General features: G+C 62.0%; 1 protein-coding gene across 1 annotated transcript; it reads right to left on the bottom strand.

The window, feature by feature from the left end:
- Positions 1–5,865: 5,865 nt before the first annotated feature.
- TGIF2 (TGFB induced factor homeobox 2) lies at positions 5,866–11,922 on the bottom strand. Its single transcript, XM_075166227.1, has 3 exons — positions 11,907–11,922; positions 10,362–10,600; positions 5,866–6,511 (listed from the first exon to the last, which is right to left on the bottom strand). Exons 2-3 carry the CDS (start codon positions 10,563–10,565, stop codon positions 5,927–5,929), a joined length of 789 nt encoding a protein of 262 aa, XP_075022328.1. The 5' UTR covers positions 10,566–10,600; positions 11,907–11,922; the 3' UTR covers positions 5,866–5,926.
- Positions 11,923–15,235: the final 3,313 nt, after the last annotated feature.

The following is a 15,235-nucleotide window of genomic DNA, read 5'->3' as shown; positions in this document are numbered from 1 at the left end:
CTGTCCAGTGATCTTCAATCCCCTGGGCCGAGATCGCTCTTCGTCCTCCGCCAGCTGCGCCGGCCCCTCGGGGTGCGTTTTGAGGGCTGCGGCCAGGACAGGTGAAGCGGGGCATCGACGCTGGCCGCTCCGCCTGCGCGGGTCTCCAGTGGGAGGCCGGGTAGCGGAGGCGAGCGCGTGTGCCTGCCTGACTCATTTTGTTTCCTGCCACCTCGGAGGAGAAGAACTCACAGCAGCAAGGACAGCTGGCTGACTTACCATAAAAAACAAATAAATAAACAAATGCAGTCTGAATTTGTAGCTGCCTGCGGTCTCTTTCCCTCTTTATTCTCAGCAGTGGTATCCGTGACCGGTTTGTAACGGGCTGCGTCCCAGCAGCGGGGCGAAACTCAAAGCTGTTCTGTGGAGCGCCCCAGCAAGATGGCCGACGTGTGGGAGGGCCGTGGGGTGGGTGGGGCATGCGGGGAAGTCCCACCCCCTCCCGCATCCTCATAGGCCACTTGCCCAGGAAGTCACGCCCGCTTCCAGTTGTGTGGTCTGTGGTGATTGGCTGGCAGGACCACCCCTCGCCCACCCCCCCGGTAGTTTATCTGGAAGTACATCGCACCTGAGGGCCTTTCCCTACCTTTGATTTATTTTATACCTGTGGCTTTATGGCTCTATGTGTTTAATCTTTACAGCTTTATAAATGTACATATATATATTAAAATATATACACATGTATACAAATATAGAAGTACATATCTGAAAAATATGTATTTATACATATTTATACACACCCTTATATAAATAATTCTATATATACATACATTGTATATAAATATATGTATTTTTATATCTGAGCACTTCCGGGTCCAAAGGAAGTGGACAGCCAATCACGCGGCTGCCTGAGAATATGTGGGTATGATGGTGTCAAGAAATGGCTGTCAGCCAATCACAGAGCTGTATGGCATTTAACAAAATGGCTGCCCCCTGCCATAAAATGGTGGGTGAAACAAAATGGCTGCCCCCTGTGTATAGAGGGGGTGGGCCTTCTGTGTCAAATGTACTTCCGGGTAAAGCAGGAGGCGGGGCGGCTGGTCCTGCTAGCCAATCACAATAGATTGTGTGACTTCTGCGCAAATGGCCGCTGAGGCTGCTGGGAGGGGGTGGGACTTCGGTGGAAGCAGTAGGCGGGGCACCTGTCAGTCCCGCCCCTGCCGTCCCCGGGCGGTGTGAGGGCGGGGTGGCAGTGCCGTCCCCAGGCGGGCAGGGGCTGGGGCGGGATGGACCCCGCCCGCCGCGGGCGACGAGGCAGCGCCGCGCTGCCGTGGACGCAGCTGGGCCCGGGGGCTCCCCCTGCCCGCTCTGGGCCCGGGGCAGGGGGGAGAGTGGCGCCCAGGCCGAGCTTCTGCCCAGCGCCGGCCTGTGCTGGGAGGGACGGGGTCACCCGTGCCTCGCGCCTCTGGCCCCCGTAGTTCTCCTCAGGCAGTAGCGGCTGACACGGCGGGCTGAGCCTGCCCCATGGCCTGGGCATCGCCGGGGCAGGCCCCGGCTGGGCAGAAACCCCCTGGCACCCATGCTGGGCCTTAGCGCCAGGTTTGTGCCTGGCCCGAGGGCTGCAGCAGGTGGGGTCTCCCCGGCGGGATGAGAGCCACTGCCGTGCCAGCTGGGCTTCCCCCGGGCTCCTCGGGACCAGCTGCCTGCTCTGCGGCGCCGATTTTCCTGTGAATACCGTGTGTGCCGGCTGACTGTCTGTGAGACTCCCATGACACCAGCTCAGCACCCTTCGCCCAAGTCCAGCATCCCAGGCAGCGCTGAAACGGGGGGGACCGTGGCGCCAGGCTGGCGCGTGCCCTGAGAAGCAGTGCCAGGGGGGTGTCTCCCTGCATCACCCAGGTAAGAGGAGCACAGCAGGAAGCAGGAGGGGGACGGTTGCGCTGCTGCAACACATCCCTGGGGGCTCAGGGACTCTTGCGACGCATAGCTCTACCTTCCGGTTGCGCTGTTTTGGGGCGCAGCGTGACGCCCTGCCTCCTCCCTGCCGAAGCGATGGGGGCTGCAGCTGCCAGGGAGGGTCTCCTGAAGTCTTAACGCCACGTGGGTATTTTCGGGGCTGTGTTGGCTGTGGCATAAGTATGAAAACATCATGTTGACGAGGCTTTTCTGCCCTCAATGTAATGAGCGTGCCCAGGGCAGAGCACAGGCCGGAGTGGGCGGGGGCTGCAGGACTGGGACAGGGCTGGTGGTGATCAGTGGGCAAGACCCCTCCCAGCTGCTGCCCTGGGAGGCAGGGGGGGCAGAGCCATGCCTCCCCCCGGGTAACGATGCTCAGCACTGTGCTGGAAGGTGAGGATGCCGGCTGCTCCCCCAGGGCTCTCCTTGTGCCTGCGGGAAATGTCTGCCTGTCACCCCGTGGCGGGCTGTGCCTGAAGCCTGCTGGGGCCCAGTGGCTCCTTCCCCATGGAGGCCAGTGCAGTTCCCTGAGGCTCTGCCCGACCTGCCTGGGGGTCCCCAGGGCCTGGCCAGGGCAAAGGCATCTCTCTGCAGCTCGGGAACACTGAGGTGCTACTTGAGGCCGCAGGAGGGGCAGGTAGAGCTGGGGGGCACCGGCTGTGTTTTACCCGGCCATGCCCCTCTTGCTGTGCAGACCACCACCCCCGAGTTGGGCTGGCAGTCCCCTGCCCTGGCTGAGTCCTGGCTCCAGCCCCCCAAGGCCCCCCAGCCCCACCCAGTGCTCCAACCTGCATTCCTCACCACTAGCAGAAAGCACCAGCAGCCCACGCAGGGTGGGGGGACGCCCTGTTGCTATTCCTGTCACCAGCCTTGCCCAGGGGTTTCCCTGGAGCTGCATGTGAGGCCTGGCTGGAGGGCAGGTGCCTCCATCCTTCCACAGCCCCTGCCCAGTGCCGGGGGGTGCAGAGCCCCTGGGGTCACCCTACGCCACAGGAAGCCAGGGGTGAGGGGGCTGCAAAAGGCTTGAACTGGTGCTAGCCCCCACTCCAGCCCCTGCTGTGGTAGAGAGCAGGTACCCATCTCAAGGGAGGCAGGGCATCAAGCCGGCACAAAGACGGCAGCCCTGGGCTGATGCGTGTGGCAACACCAGCAGATGAAATACTGGTGCGTACACCAGTACAGGTGCAGGAGGCTGGCCGAGCCCCTGGGGCAGCGCGGGAGCAGGCACAGCCGCCCAGAGCCCAGCCTTGCTGCAGGGCTCCTGCTGCCAGGGTCCGGGCCAGCGGAGCAGCCGCAGCCTTTGGGTCCATGCCCCTGCCCTCTGTGGCAGAGCAGGGCTGGCTGGGGCTGCTGCCCCAGGAGCAGCTCTGCAAGACCCCTGCCCACCTCACAGGGTTCTTGACCCAGGAAACTGCGAGCAGTGGAGCCCCGTGAGATGCTGTTTCTTTCTTCCTTTGCCAAGGGACTAGCAGTGGTGCTCAGTTTTCCGATGCTGGCCAGGAGGAGGGAAGACACAAATGCATCAGCGCTCCGCTGCTGCCAAATGCTTTCTGGCTCCCAGCCACTGGGCATCAAATACTGTGGGAAGCGAGCACGTAAGGGCTGTCGGAGCAAACGGTGGTGGTGGTGGTGGAGGTGCAGGCCCGTGCCAGGCACTGACCCCTTTTTTTCCACACCCAGCAGTGCTCCTTAGACCTCTTAAGCTGCTTTGGCTGAGTGTCAGGAGGTGGGGGGTGGTGGTGAGGGAGGAGCAAGTAAGCCATCCACAAATGACATAGTCCAGTCTAACACACAGCTCATATTTAAAAAAAAAAAGCAAAACTAAAAAACTTTTATTTGACAACAGAAGAACAAACAAAAATATATTTACAGTAGTTTTTTGCTCCATAAATTTCATTCCAATAATGCCTGCCCTCCCCACTCTTTCTGGTCCATCCCCAGGTCCATGGCACAGGCACAGCTGTAGCACTCCTGCCCTGGGGGAGGAAACCACTTTGGTTCAACTGGGGCAAAATAAAGAGAGGAGACTAAAAGGCCTCTCCCTCCCCTGGGGGAGGAAACAGAACTGCAGGGGGAAGGGCTACCTAGAAATAAGGGAGGGAGTCCTAAAATTCAGGGCTTTCCCCAGAAAGGAGGCAGAAGAAAAAGGCTGGACATAAAACGGAGCTGGGGGAGATGAGGAAGGGGATGTTCACAGCTACATGAGGAGCATCCACCTGAAGTGGTGCCCTCTGCCCAGCCGGGTAGTGCCGGAGCTGGAGCCATCCCTGCGCTGCACAGGGGCGCCCGGCCAACGCAACACACTATTGGCAAGCCTTCCTGCAGCTCCCCACTAGCACCCAGGAACTCCTCTCCCCTGTCACCTTCTCTCTTAAGAAGAAAAGGGGAAGGAAGGCAGGGAAAACACCAGTCGCCAAAATTAGTGCTTTTCCCTTCCAGGCCCCTCATCCCGCAGCACGCTGCTCCCCCAGCGCTGCTGGCTCCAGCCACTGCAGAGCACCAGATCCTGCAGACATTATCGTCTCTAGTCATGCAACTTAATAATCAGGCTAATTACCTAGGATTAGTGTTTCTCAGGATAGATAACATAGGTGCATACGTATCGCTATTTAACTTACATTTTACAGTGAAACAGCAGTATCTCCGTCCCAGGACCAGCGCAGCACCCAGGCTCCCACTCAGTGACAGCCAGTGATGCCCAGCCAGGAACTGCCCCGGAGCCCAAAAGCCACCACCGGGCCAGGCTGGGGGGCCCAGCCGGCTCCCAGCAGACACCAGCTTGTCACTAGAGGTCACCAGCAGCGCACAGCCGGGCACAGCCACGCTCAGCCCTGGAGAGCAAGAGCAGGAGGAAGGGGATGGGGGAGCAACAGGACTCGATCCCTCCGCCTTCCCAGGGCAGTTCATCAGCACTTGGCTGATGAGACGATTCTGCTTTCCAGGAACCGTGGTCTGCAGGCTGCGAGCTTGCAGAAGAACACACATGCCCGTGCCCGCAACACGCCTCTTTCCAAATGTTTTTGTTAAAAAAATAGAAAATAAAGAAGTTGGATACAAAATTTCACAGTCTCAGCTTTGCGTCCACCCCCAGCAGCAGCCTGCTGTCAGCATCTCGCAGGCTCTGCAACGCGCTCTCCGTTCCGGGACACAATGTGCACACATTCAGCAGGAACTCAAGAGAAACACGGGGAAGTTGTGGAAATGCTTATAGAAGGAAAAAAAAAAAAAATCATATAATAAATCACAATTAAAGGGAAAATGTTTCAACAAAAAATTGCTAAACAGCACCATAGAGATTTCTACTGGCAGCATCCGTAACACCCTAAGGCAGAAGAGGAGGGTCCCATATTTTCCATGTGAAAAAATGCCACAGACTTCAGGTTCATCCGTCCTTTGCCCTTCCCTGGGCAAGGCAGGGCTCCTGGCCAGCCCAAGGTACCAGAAAGGCCCTCCACAAACAAAAGGGAAAAAAAAGAAAAGGAGGGGGGGAGAGATCAGAGATTTGGGAGAAAAAGCTTTTCATCCATAGTCCTTAAAACAGACACGAACTTTAAAAAAAATAAATTCTCTCTTTCTCTCCCTGAAGAAACAGTGTTGGCTGGACCCTTGTTTACAGGGGGGAGAAAAAGAAGTCAGCAGGTTTTCCAAGGGGAGCTCCACAGAAACCGTCGGTCACGGCAGGGAGAGGTCAGTAAAGCTGCAAAGGTCTTTTCACAATGGCCAGATGGCAGCAGCCGCATCCTCCCGCACGCCCGGGGCACCATCCTCGGCAGCAAGGGCAGCAGGGGGGGCCCCTCCCCAGCGAGAGGACGGCGGGACGGGACAGTCCTTCCTCCCCGCCCTTGGCTGACAGAGAGACCAGAGCCCCCCGGAAGGCAGGAGTCCGCTTCTGAGATGAGCTGGTCGGGGGGTGCAGGCAGACGGTGGCACGAGGCCGGGAGGGTCAGGCACCCCCCAAGGAAGGGCACCCTGCGGGACCTGGCCCACGGGTTTATTTGGAGACGGAGGCTCCCGGGGGCTCAGTCTGGGGCGAGAGGGGCAGCTGCCCGCCCTGCCGCTGCGACTCCAGCTCGGCCGCCTTCTGCAGCGCCACCTCCACCAGCAGCTGGAAGCTGCTGAAGTCGTCGCCGAAGAGCTCGGGGGGTGTCGGGGGCGGCGTGTTGAAGAGTCCGCTGGTGGGGCTGGCCGCCTCGGCCCGGGCCAGCAAGGTCATGGTGCTGCCAGTAGCACCCAGCGGCGCTTTGGGGGCAGGGTCCGGCTCCGCTCGCTGCGGGCCAGGGGGCTTCTCCCGCTCGGGGCTGTGGGTGCTCACCACCGTCAGGTTGCTGCCCAGCGCCTGGGCGGGGTGGCACAGTACCTGCGGGCACATGGACATCGACAGCACCTTGGAGGCCCCCGCGGCCGTCACGGGAGGTGCCACCAGCACCCCAGAGCCAGCAGCAGCCCCCCGCGGCAAAGCCACATCACCAGCTTTGCCCCCTCGGCGGGAGATGGTGAACTGGTTGGGGTCCTTCCCGTCCTTGCGCAGCATGTCGGGGAGCAGCCGCCTCCGGGCGTTGATGAACCAGTTGCAGATCTGGGAGGAGAGAGGGGCGCAGTGCTGTCAGCCCGGGGCTGTCACGCATGCACAGCACTGGCCCGGGAGTGGCAGCCTGAAGCCAAGCCAGCAGAAGCCCCCCCAGACCCAGCAAGCAGCTCCCGCACGCCCCAGCTACCACAGGTCTCCCCCGCAGCCCCGCACCTCCTTCCCATGGGGCTCTGGAGAGGCAGAGCTACTCCCGGCAGGGGTTGCCCAGCCACCCACGGAAACCCCAACGCCGGCTGCTTCCTGCCTGGCACCGCCCGCCTGGGGCAGCCCCTTCCTCCCTGCACCCCTGTCCCGGCTGCCTGCGGTGCAACGCTCCCACTCAGCCCTGCCAGCCCACCCCGCCAGCTCTCCCTGGCGGGGACCGCGTATGGGTGCCAGCCCCCCGGCACCGCCAGCACCTGCTCACCGCGCCAGCACACTGAACAAAGGGAGCCTGGGCAGCTTTGGGGCCGAGCCACCCCGCGAGCCAGAGCAAGGCTGCACAGAGCCACTGGAGCTGCAGTGGCTCTCGAGCAGAGCTGCCCGCTCCCTGGGGAAGGATGGGCTCAGCGCTGTCCCCCCACTGCAGCCCCAAAGTCCCGGCAACCGACTGTGCCCAGGCGCGTGCAGGTAAAGCGGGGTGCAGCTCCCAGCACCCTCCTGGGGGCTCCTGCCGTCCCCCCAACCGGAGGCTGTGGCATTGCACAGAGCCAGCTCAGAGCCCAACGGCCTCCAGCAGGTCCCCAGTTTGGGGGGAGTTTTCCCTCCTCCAAGCGACCCACCCCAGAGGTCGGCATGCCCGGCCACGCTTCGCACGCCGATACCGGTGCCAACATGCTGCCACCCTGGACGGGAGCACTGAGGCTGCCCGGAGCAGACAGACGGCAGGACAGCAGCATGGAGGGAAAACCCTAAAAACCATTTAGCTCGCAGAGCTGCAGCCCCCAGCCCCGAACAGGGCAGCAGGGATTGCAGCAGCACATCGACACCTTCCCATGCTTCCTGCCAGCGAGTGAGGTTACAGCTAACTTTAAAGGCTCTTCCAAACATCTGCACACCAAAGAGGCAGAGCTCTGCAGCTACACCTCTGGAAGCCCTTCAGAAACACAGTGGCCATGTATTCAGTCTCAGCCACGTATTGTTTCAGCATCTTTATACATTCAGCATCTTGCTACATTAAAATAACTGCCTTCCTCCTAGAAAACAATTAGAAGAGAATAAATCAGGGGAAAAAAATGACTGCTCCTTCCTAAATCAACAGCTACGTAAAATATTTCCCCCGGGGAGAGAGAACTTACCACAGCTTCGATCGCAGCAAGATCTCAGTTGTCCTTTTTTTGTCTTTAAGACAATATTTGGCATTTAACACCCTCAAATAAACCAGTCTCACCCCCTTTTCTCTTCCAAACACCCTCCCTTGCAAGCCTTAGCCGGGTCCCTTTGACATGATCTTGTGATCCCACAGCCATCAACCGCTGTAATCCCCAACAGGGCTGGACTCCCAACAAAAAGCCCGTCCAACTCCACAGCGCTGAGAAGCCCCCAAAAATCCTGCCGTTCCCCCTGCCATGCTCCTTCCAGCATTCAACACCCTCTGGACAACGCAGCACGGAGACGGGCACACACAACCACCGGTGACACCGCACGGCATCGACTGCCCGGGGAGCTGGGATATGCCTCAGCTTTGAGGCAAGCAGCTTTTTGGGGGTTTTTGGGGGTTTTTGTTTCTTTGGTTTTTGTCGGGTTTTTTTTTTTGGTTTTTTTGGGGTTTTTTTTGGGTTTTTTTTGGTTTTTTTAAACATGGCCATTGCTTGGCCCCACCACCAGTGCACACCGGACCATCACTTTGGGCAGCGTCTGTCCCCACCACCGCCACAAGAGTGGCACCCCCTCTACAGGGAGGAAAAGCCCATCCCCACAGGAGGGCACTGGCTTGGAAACCTGCTGTTGTCTGGGAAGCCTTGCCAGGAGCAGGCACCGCTTCCTTACCTCCCGACTTTCTGCAAGGGTGACACATGGCTTCCCGGTCTCCCTGGAGACCCGGGGTTGTTGCGCTCCTGATCCCTGGCCGCTGGCACCTGGCTTCAGCTCCCCAGACCACTGGACCGGGCAGGGGGATGCACAAATAAACAACCGGGGGCTGTTCGGCCAGTGGCTGCAGCAGAGCCCTGCGCTCGAGAGGCTCCTGGAGGGGTCGGATCGGCGCTGACGGATCGAAGTCTGCAGCCACTCCAGCCTTGCTGTAGGGTGTCCCACACCTCCACCCCAACAGGCTTCTCCTCATCAGATGGAGCAGCCCCCACGGCGTCCTGTTGCATCACCTCAGACTGACAGAAATCCCGGTGACAGCCCTCAGCCAGCCCTGGGAAATGCCACCGGGCTGGGACCCCCTGCCTGGGGGGTACAGGGGCAGCCTCCTCTCCAGGCACATGCTGGCTGCAGGGGGTCCCACGGGGCAGACAGCAGCCGGCACACGGCAAGGCCACACCTCGACAAAAGCCCACGTGCCTGCCAACACCCTCCTTGGGCCCAAACAGCTCAGGGCACGACAGCCGGGTCCCTGCCAGTCCCACTGCCACAAGCCCCGGGTAAACCCCCACGTGCCAGGCACCGCCGTGCCAACCCCGGTCCAGGACAAGCCCGGACTCCCACAGCCCCAAACCCATCGCTGCGATCCCACCACTCTGACTCAAGCCCTCCCAGACCACCAGCCTCCCCTCGGAGCAGCTGCCCGGATGCAAATCTGTTGCACAGCCAGCATTTAAAGAAAGACATTAAAATGAAAAAGAAAGTTTGCCTTGCCAGCCAGGAAGAGGGAAACCAGACAGCCACTGCCCACACACCGGTGTCTGGGCCGTGGCCGGGACAGCTGGCCAGGACTGCGCTGAGCTGCAGGGAAAGGAGCCAGAGGTGGAGAGGAAGCCCCAAGGAGAGGAGCTCGGCTGCGAACCCGCTGGCCCTTGCCTGCTCTCCTGCACACAAGAGCAGTTTCCCACCCTGCTGTGCCCCCAGAACCAGAGAACAGAGCAAAGCCCCCATTCATCTCCCACCCTGCCAGGCTGGGAGGGGGGGACGGGGCCCTGGGCACGCAGGGGTCCTCCTGCCTGGAGGCTGCTGGCCTTCACGTGGATCAAAGGGACAGGCAGCTGCAGGCAGGTTCTCCCTGCCGCCCTAACAGCGGGCAGGGTGAAAGCCAAAGCTGGAAGGAAAAGCACTGCTCACCCCCACTGCTAGCCAGGGCTCCTGGCTGGGCACCATCACAGTGCCACAAGGAGCACATCAGCGCACAACCAGGGGCAGGGGGACTCCTGCCCAGGAGCCCTCAGCTGGGCTGGGCTCCCCTTAATGCAACTGGTGTAACTGGGGCCAGGTGGGCCAGCCAGTACTTAGTGCTGCTAATGGCCCACCTGGCCTCTCTTAGGATGGTTGTCCCCTGCCCAGCTCTGTGTGCAGGGGGGGTAGCGCTGGCCCCTTTGCTGGGGGGTGCCCAGGGGAACAGGATAAAGCAGCACCTCCCCAAAACCCTCCCACCTGTGGCGGCTTTTACTAACAACAGGGTATTGCTTAGTTTGTCCCCTTCCCAGGCCCTCCATCTTCTGGCCAGCCAAAAAGTGCTCCAGCACTGCCATAAAACTGGTCCCTGGGGCTCAGACCTCTCCCAAAAAGTGGCTGCCCACACGCAGGTGGCTTTGCTTCCCTGCCGTTCCCTCCCTTGCCTCCTCGCTGCCCTTCAGTGGCAAGCGGTTCCAGCGAGCCAAGTCCTTTGGGATCTTCGGGGGGTTCTCCCGGTCTGGCCTGTCTCAAGCACCGTGGCAGAGGACCCAGGGGCGTCCCCAGCGTGTGGGGGACTGGCTCCTACCTGCAGCACAGAGAGGCTGGTCTGCCCTGAGAGGCTGAGCTTTTCCTGCTCGGAGGGGTAGGCATTGAAGCGGTGCTCGTACAGCCAGTCACGGAGGATCTTCACGGACTCCTTGGGGAGATTGCCCCTTCTCTTCCTCTTGTTGGACTGCGAGGGGTCCGGGGATGTGGCGCTGTCGTCCTCCCCGAGGTCGCTATCCGACATGGTGGAGCTGCCCACAGATCTCTCCTGGTTAAAGCCTGGCAAGGTGGAAACCAAAGAGCAGGCGTCAGGCGGCGTCCCGGCCAGGGGAGCGGGGGGGGGCGGAAGCAGCCGCAGACCACCCCCTCCCAGCGCCTCGGAGGTGGGGGGCGGCTCACCCCCTCCTCACCCGGCCGGGGGGGGATAATTCAGAGGCAGAGGCCCCCCCGGTGGGAGGAGAAGCTTCAGGCACCGGCGGAGACAACAGCCCACCCCACGGCACTCCGGTTTGCCTAAACAGAGCCCCCGGAGGTCTGCGGAGATGCACAGGCGTGAGCCCAGCGCACGCCAGCGGGGTGCAGGGGGAGCCACTCGCAGCGGGCAAGAAAAAAATCAAGCATCTGGGGGGGGGGAAATTTAAAAATAAAAAAAAAAATCTCAGCAGGAGAAAGGCCGGGGCTGGAAAGTCGGAGTTGCTTCGGGGAGAAGGAACCACGCGGGGTCATTGTGCGGCAGGGACGGCGGCGGGGGGCAGCGGGGGCGACTTCCCCGCGCCGCTGTCACGGGCCGGGGGCTCGGCTCGGCGCTGCGGCCCCCCCGGCCCCGCCGCCCCTCCGGCCGCAACAGGTAGCGCGGCGCCGGGGCCGCTGCCCGCCGCGGACACAAAGCCGGGGGAAGCGGCAAGCCCGGCCCCCCCCGCCCGGGGAGGCGAAGGAGAAAGAAAGAGAAGCTGGAAACTGGCCCGCGGCCCCAAACCCCGCACCCCCGCAAAGGGCAGAAACCGGCCCAAAAATAGCCCCGACCACACAAACAACATCGGCCAAGTTAGGAACGACGCGGAAAGGGAACAAAACCCCCCCGAGCGCGCCCACCCGCGACTCTCACAAACTTTTCACGCCGGGGGCGGCTCCCGGCCCTGCCCGGCCCGCACAAAGGCGGCGGGGCCGCGCTCCGCTCCGCGCCGCCCGCGCTCCCCGGCCCGGCCCGGCCCGGCCCGGCCCGGCGCGCCCGCAGCCCGGCCGGGACTCCATGTTTGCCGCTCTTACCCCCGGGCCGCCGCCGCCGCCGCCTCGGCCCTCGCATGGGCCGCGCCGGGGTCGCGCCGCCGCCGCCGCTCCGGTGCCGGTGCCGGGGGTGCGGCGGGACCCTCCCGCGGCGGCGGGGCGGGCGGCCGAGGCGCAGCGAAAAGTTTTGGGTGGGCGGCGGTGACAGATGCCGAGACAGAGTTCCCTTTGTTCCCGAGGAGGCAGGAACTCGGCCGGGCCCCCCGCCCCCGGCCCCGGCCCGCCCGCCCCCGGCTGTCACCGCCGCGGCACCGGGCAGCGGGCACCCGCGCCCCCGCCCCGCCGAGCCCCGGGCCGGTACCTGGCGGCGGCGGCGGCGGCACCCCCGCCCGGAGCGGCCCCGCGGCGGGGATGGGGCTCTGCCCCCGCGCCCGGACACGGTGCCCGGCGGGAGGGAGCCCCCGCACCCGCCCGGCCCCGCGGGCTGCGCCGGGCGGCAGAAATGCCGCGGTAGCCCCCCCTGCGCGGAGCTGCACCCCGGCACCCGAAGAGGGGCACCCGCCCGGGGGCACCCATACGGGAACACTCGCAGAGGGACGCTCACCCAGGGGCACCCGCACAGGGGCGCCCACCCAGGGGCACCCGCCCAGGGACATCCGCCCAGGAGCACCCGCACAGGGGCACCCACACAGGGACACCCACACAGGGACACCCGCACAGGGGCACCCGCCCAGGGACATCCGCCCAGGAACACCCGCACAGGGGCACCCCGCCATGGGCACCTGAACAGGGGCACCTGCCCGGGGGCACCCATGCAGGGACACCCACCCAGGGACTCCCACCCAGGGGCACCCACCCAGGGACATCCGCCCAGGAGCACCCGCACAGGGGCACCCACACAGGGACACCCGCACAGGGGCACCCACCCAGGGGCACCGCCACAGCGCACCGTACAAGCTCCTTCCCCCCGGCCACGTTAAGGCTGAATCCTGTAACTGAGCACCGAGGGGTTACTGGTGTCTGCTGGTAGGGAACAGGCAGGCACTGGTGCAGGACCAGGCCTGGGGACAGGAGCTAATGGGTTGCGTGTGGGTGATGGCCCCAGGGACCTCAGACCACCCTGAGGCACCAGCAGTGCTTCGTTTGGTGGCTTTTTGACTTGCTAAATGGGAAATGAGAAGCTCAGCACATCACCGCTCCCATGAAAGTGGAAGGTGTTTCAAAGCAAGGGTGGCGATTGAGGAGGCACCAGTGGGACCTTTGCCGTGTCCATTGCCAAGGGACTGGGTGAGGTCTTTGGAGGCCTCACTGGGCTGCCACTGCTCTCCCTGCGCCTCCCCACTGCAATAGCAGAGCCCAAGGTGACCTTCTGAGTTTTGGAGACCAAATCGCTCTGTTTACGTGCAAGCACATTGCTGGTCCAGGATGTGGCTCCCACAGGATTTCCCCACCACGTGCTCCGTGCCCTTCTGTGATGTGAGGCTGGGTCACACCTTCACCTTCTGCCAGATGGTCAGGACAGGCAGGTGAGCAGCGCCGAGCCCAGAAGGGGACGCGTCCATCATGTCCACCCTGGGTGATATCCTTCATCAGTGGGAACCAGAGAGAAGAGCTGTTCTGAGTAGTGGTGCCACATCCCGTGGGTCAGGCACCCTCTAGGCTGCATGGACGACATGGTGAGAAACACAGACCGATCCTCCAGCTCCTGCAATGGAGAAGGTGCTGCCACAGGAAGCCAAGGTGACCCTGTCCAGCGGCCAGCCCAGAGGGGTACCAGCAGAGAGACCCCCCTCTTGGGGATGTCCTCTTTGGGATGTCCATCCCCCCTCTTGGGGGTATCCACACTCATCCTTGCCAAGCCAAGCACATGAATGTGTGTGCATCCCCCCAGAGACCCGTGTGCTCGTGGGGCACACCGGGTCCTGCTCCGTCTTCCTCCACGCAGAGCTTGTTTGCAGCGGGTGTTTGATGGCACCCGGGCACAGGAGCCAGCCTTGGGGCAGCTCTCCCCTCCCAGGCTCCACCACCTTTGCAGGCTGTGCTGCAGCTCCCCTCCCTCCCCTCTTTTCTGCTTGCAGGGAAGAAGATGGGTGTCCGTTTGGGTACTGAGAAAGGCTGCAAAAAAGCCTTCTTTTACGGTAGGTTTTTGGTCTGTGCGAAGCAGATTGCGGTACAATAAAGGATTAAATAGCAAAAAAAGGAGAATTCCTTAAAGCATTTGTTTAGTTGCGGCTAAATCTTCAATGTCCTGAGTGAAACTGTATCCCCAAACTGCTATTGCTCCGTTAATGCAAACGCGGTATGGGCTGGTGAATCACAGGCGAGGTGTGGGGCCAGCCCTGGGTGCAAATCCTGCCTGCTGCAAGTTTGCACCAGTGCATGGTGCATCCCCCGCCCCAGCCAGCCCTCTCACGCAAGGCTCGCTCCTGCCTGCAAACCAGGGCCATTACCAGGCAGTGTGCGTTCATCCTGCCCGCTCTGCTCCCTGCCCGGGCACCCAGCCTGTTCCTGGTGGGTGACACTACAGAGCCCCCCCGGCCACCCCCCCGGGGTCTGTGTCAGCCGCTGGGCCCAGGCAGGACTGTCCCGCAGTCTGCTTTTGCTCCCAGCCTTACAAAAAGGCTGTGTTAGTCTGCTGCCGAACTGAGACAACCGGGAAGTGGTCTCTGGGCTCAAATACCTGCCCAGGGCTGGGCCGTGAGCCCTCCCGCGCTCCCTGGGCTGCAGATACAGGTAGTGTGGAAGCAGCTTCGGAAAAATCCCACTGGGTGCCTGATGCAGCATCTGGGGAGCCTAAATCCCCGGGCAAACCCAGGCTGGAGCGGGAGCCAGGGAGCTCCCAGCTGGTGGGGAAGGAGGGGCCAGGGCAGGGGCTATGGGCCATCTCCCTGCCTGCTCTTGCTAAGGGCTTGTCCAGGCTGAGTCCCCGGCAGCCAGCCCTGCGGAGTCTGGCCAGGCCCATTGACATGATAATACTATGAAACTTCAGCAATTTGAAAAACAATCGGCCAGCAAGAGCCCGAGGGGGGATGCTGGAAACCCCACGCAGCCCCCAAGGGCGTTGACCTGTCCCAGGCAGGACTCCCTCCACCTTTTGCCCATCCTCTGATATTTAATACAGATTTTTGGCAAGGAAAATTGGATTTGTGGCCAGCTGTTGGCTCCAGCCCTGCGCTTGGGGCCCAGCTCTGGCTCTCCAGCAGCAGGGGTCCTGCTCCCTGCTCAGGGCCACCAGACTCCTTGCAGGCTGGGATTCCCCCAGCAGGACTGGTCCTGGGAGCAGTGTTAACAGGGCTTTTTTACTGGTTCACAGCCTGCCTTTGCTCTGCAAAAGCCAAGGCTCGATGGCCTTGGGCTGGTGTTAATTAGGTGGTGTTAATTAGGAGGGAAACGATAGATAGCTGGGTTCATCCTTCCCCTGCTCAGGGATGGAGTGGGAGCCTCGGGCTGGTGTGCTCCTTCACCCACCTCCGGCAGAGCTTTAAAGGCAGGTTTAAAGGTTTAGAAGCCATCACCGCCTGCTCGGCGAGGAGACCAACAGTTGCGTTAGAGTGCCAGTAAGGGCCGGTGTGTGCTGGCTGGGCACCGACTGGGAACAAGCAGCGCTGTGAAAACACCCAGTGTCCGACTGTTCGTGCCACAGCCCCGCGGTGCAGGGCTCAGCCCAAGTCGGCTGTAGCACGAGCTGCT

Source organism: Calonectris borealis, chromosome 17 (genome assembly GCF_964195595.1).
Source record: "Calonectris borealis chromosome 17, bCalBor7.hap1.2, whole genome shotgun sequence".
Taxonomy (NCBI): Eukaryota; Metazoa; Chordata; class Aves; order Procellariiformes; family Procellariidae; genus Calonectris; species Calonectris borealis.
This window is presented reverse-complemented; position numbering and strand designations above follow the sequence as displayed.

Excerpts from the sequence above, each read along its gene's own strand:
- TGIF2 (XM_075166227.1), bottom strand. The coding sequence starts at position 10,565 with ATGTCGGATAGCGACCTCGGGGAGGACGACAGCGCCACATCCCCGGAC. Across the intron at positions 6,512-10,361 it reads CCAGCCTCTCTGTGCTGCAG|ATCTGCAACTGGTTCATCAA; the intron begins GTAGGAGCCAGT and ends CTCTCCTCCCAG.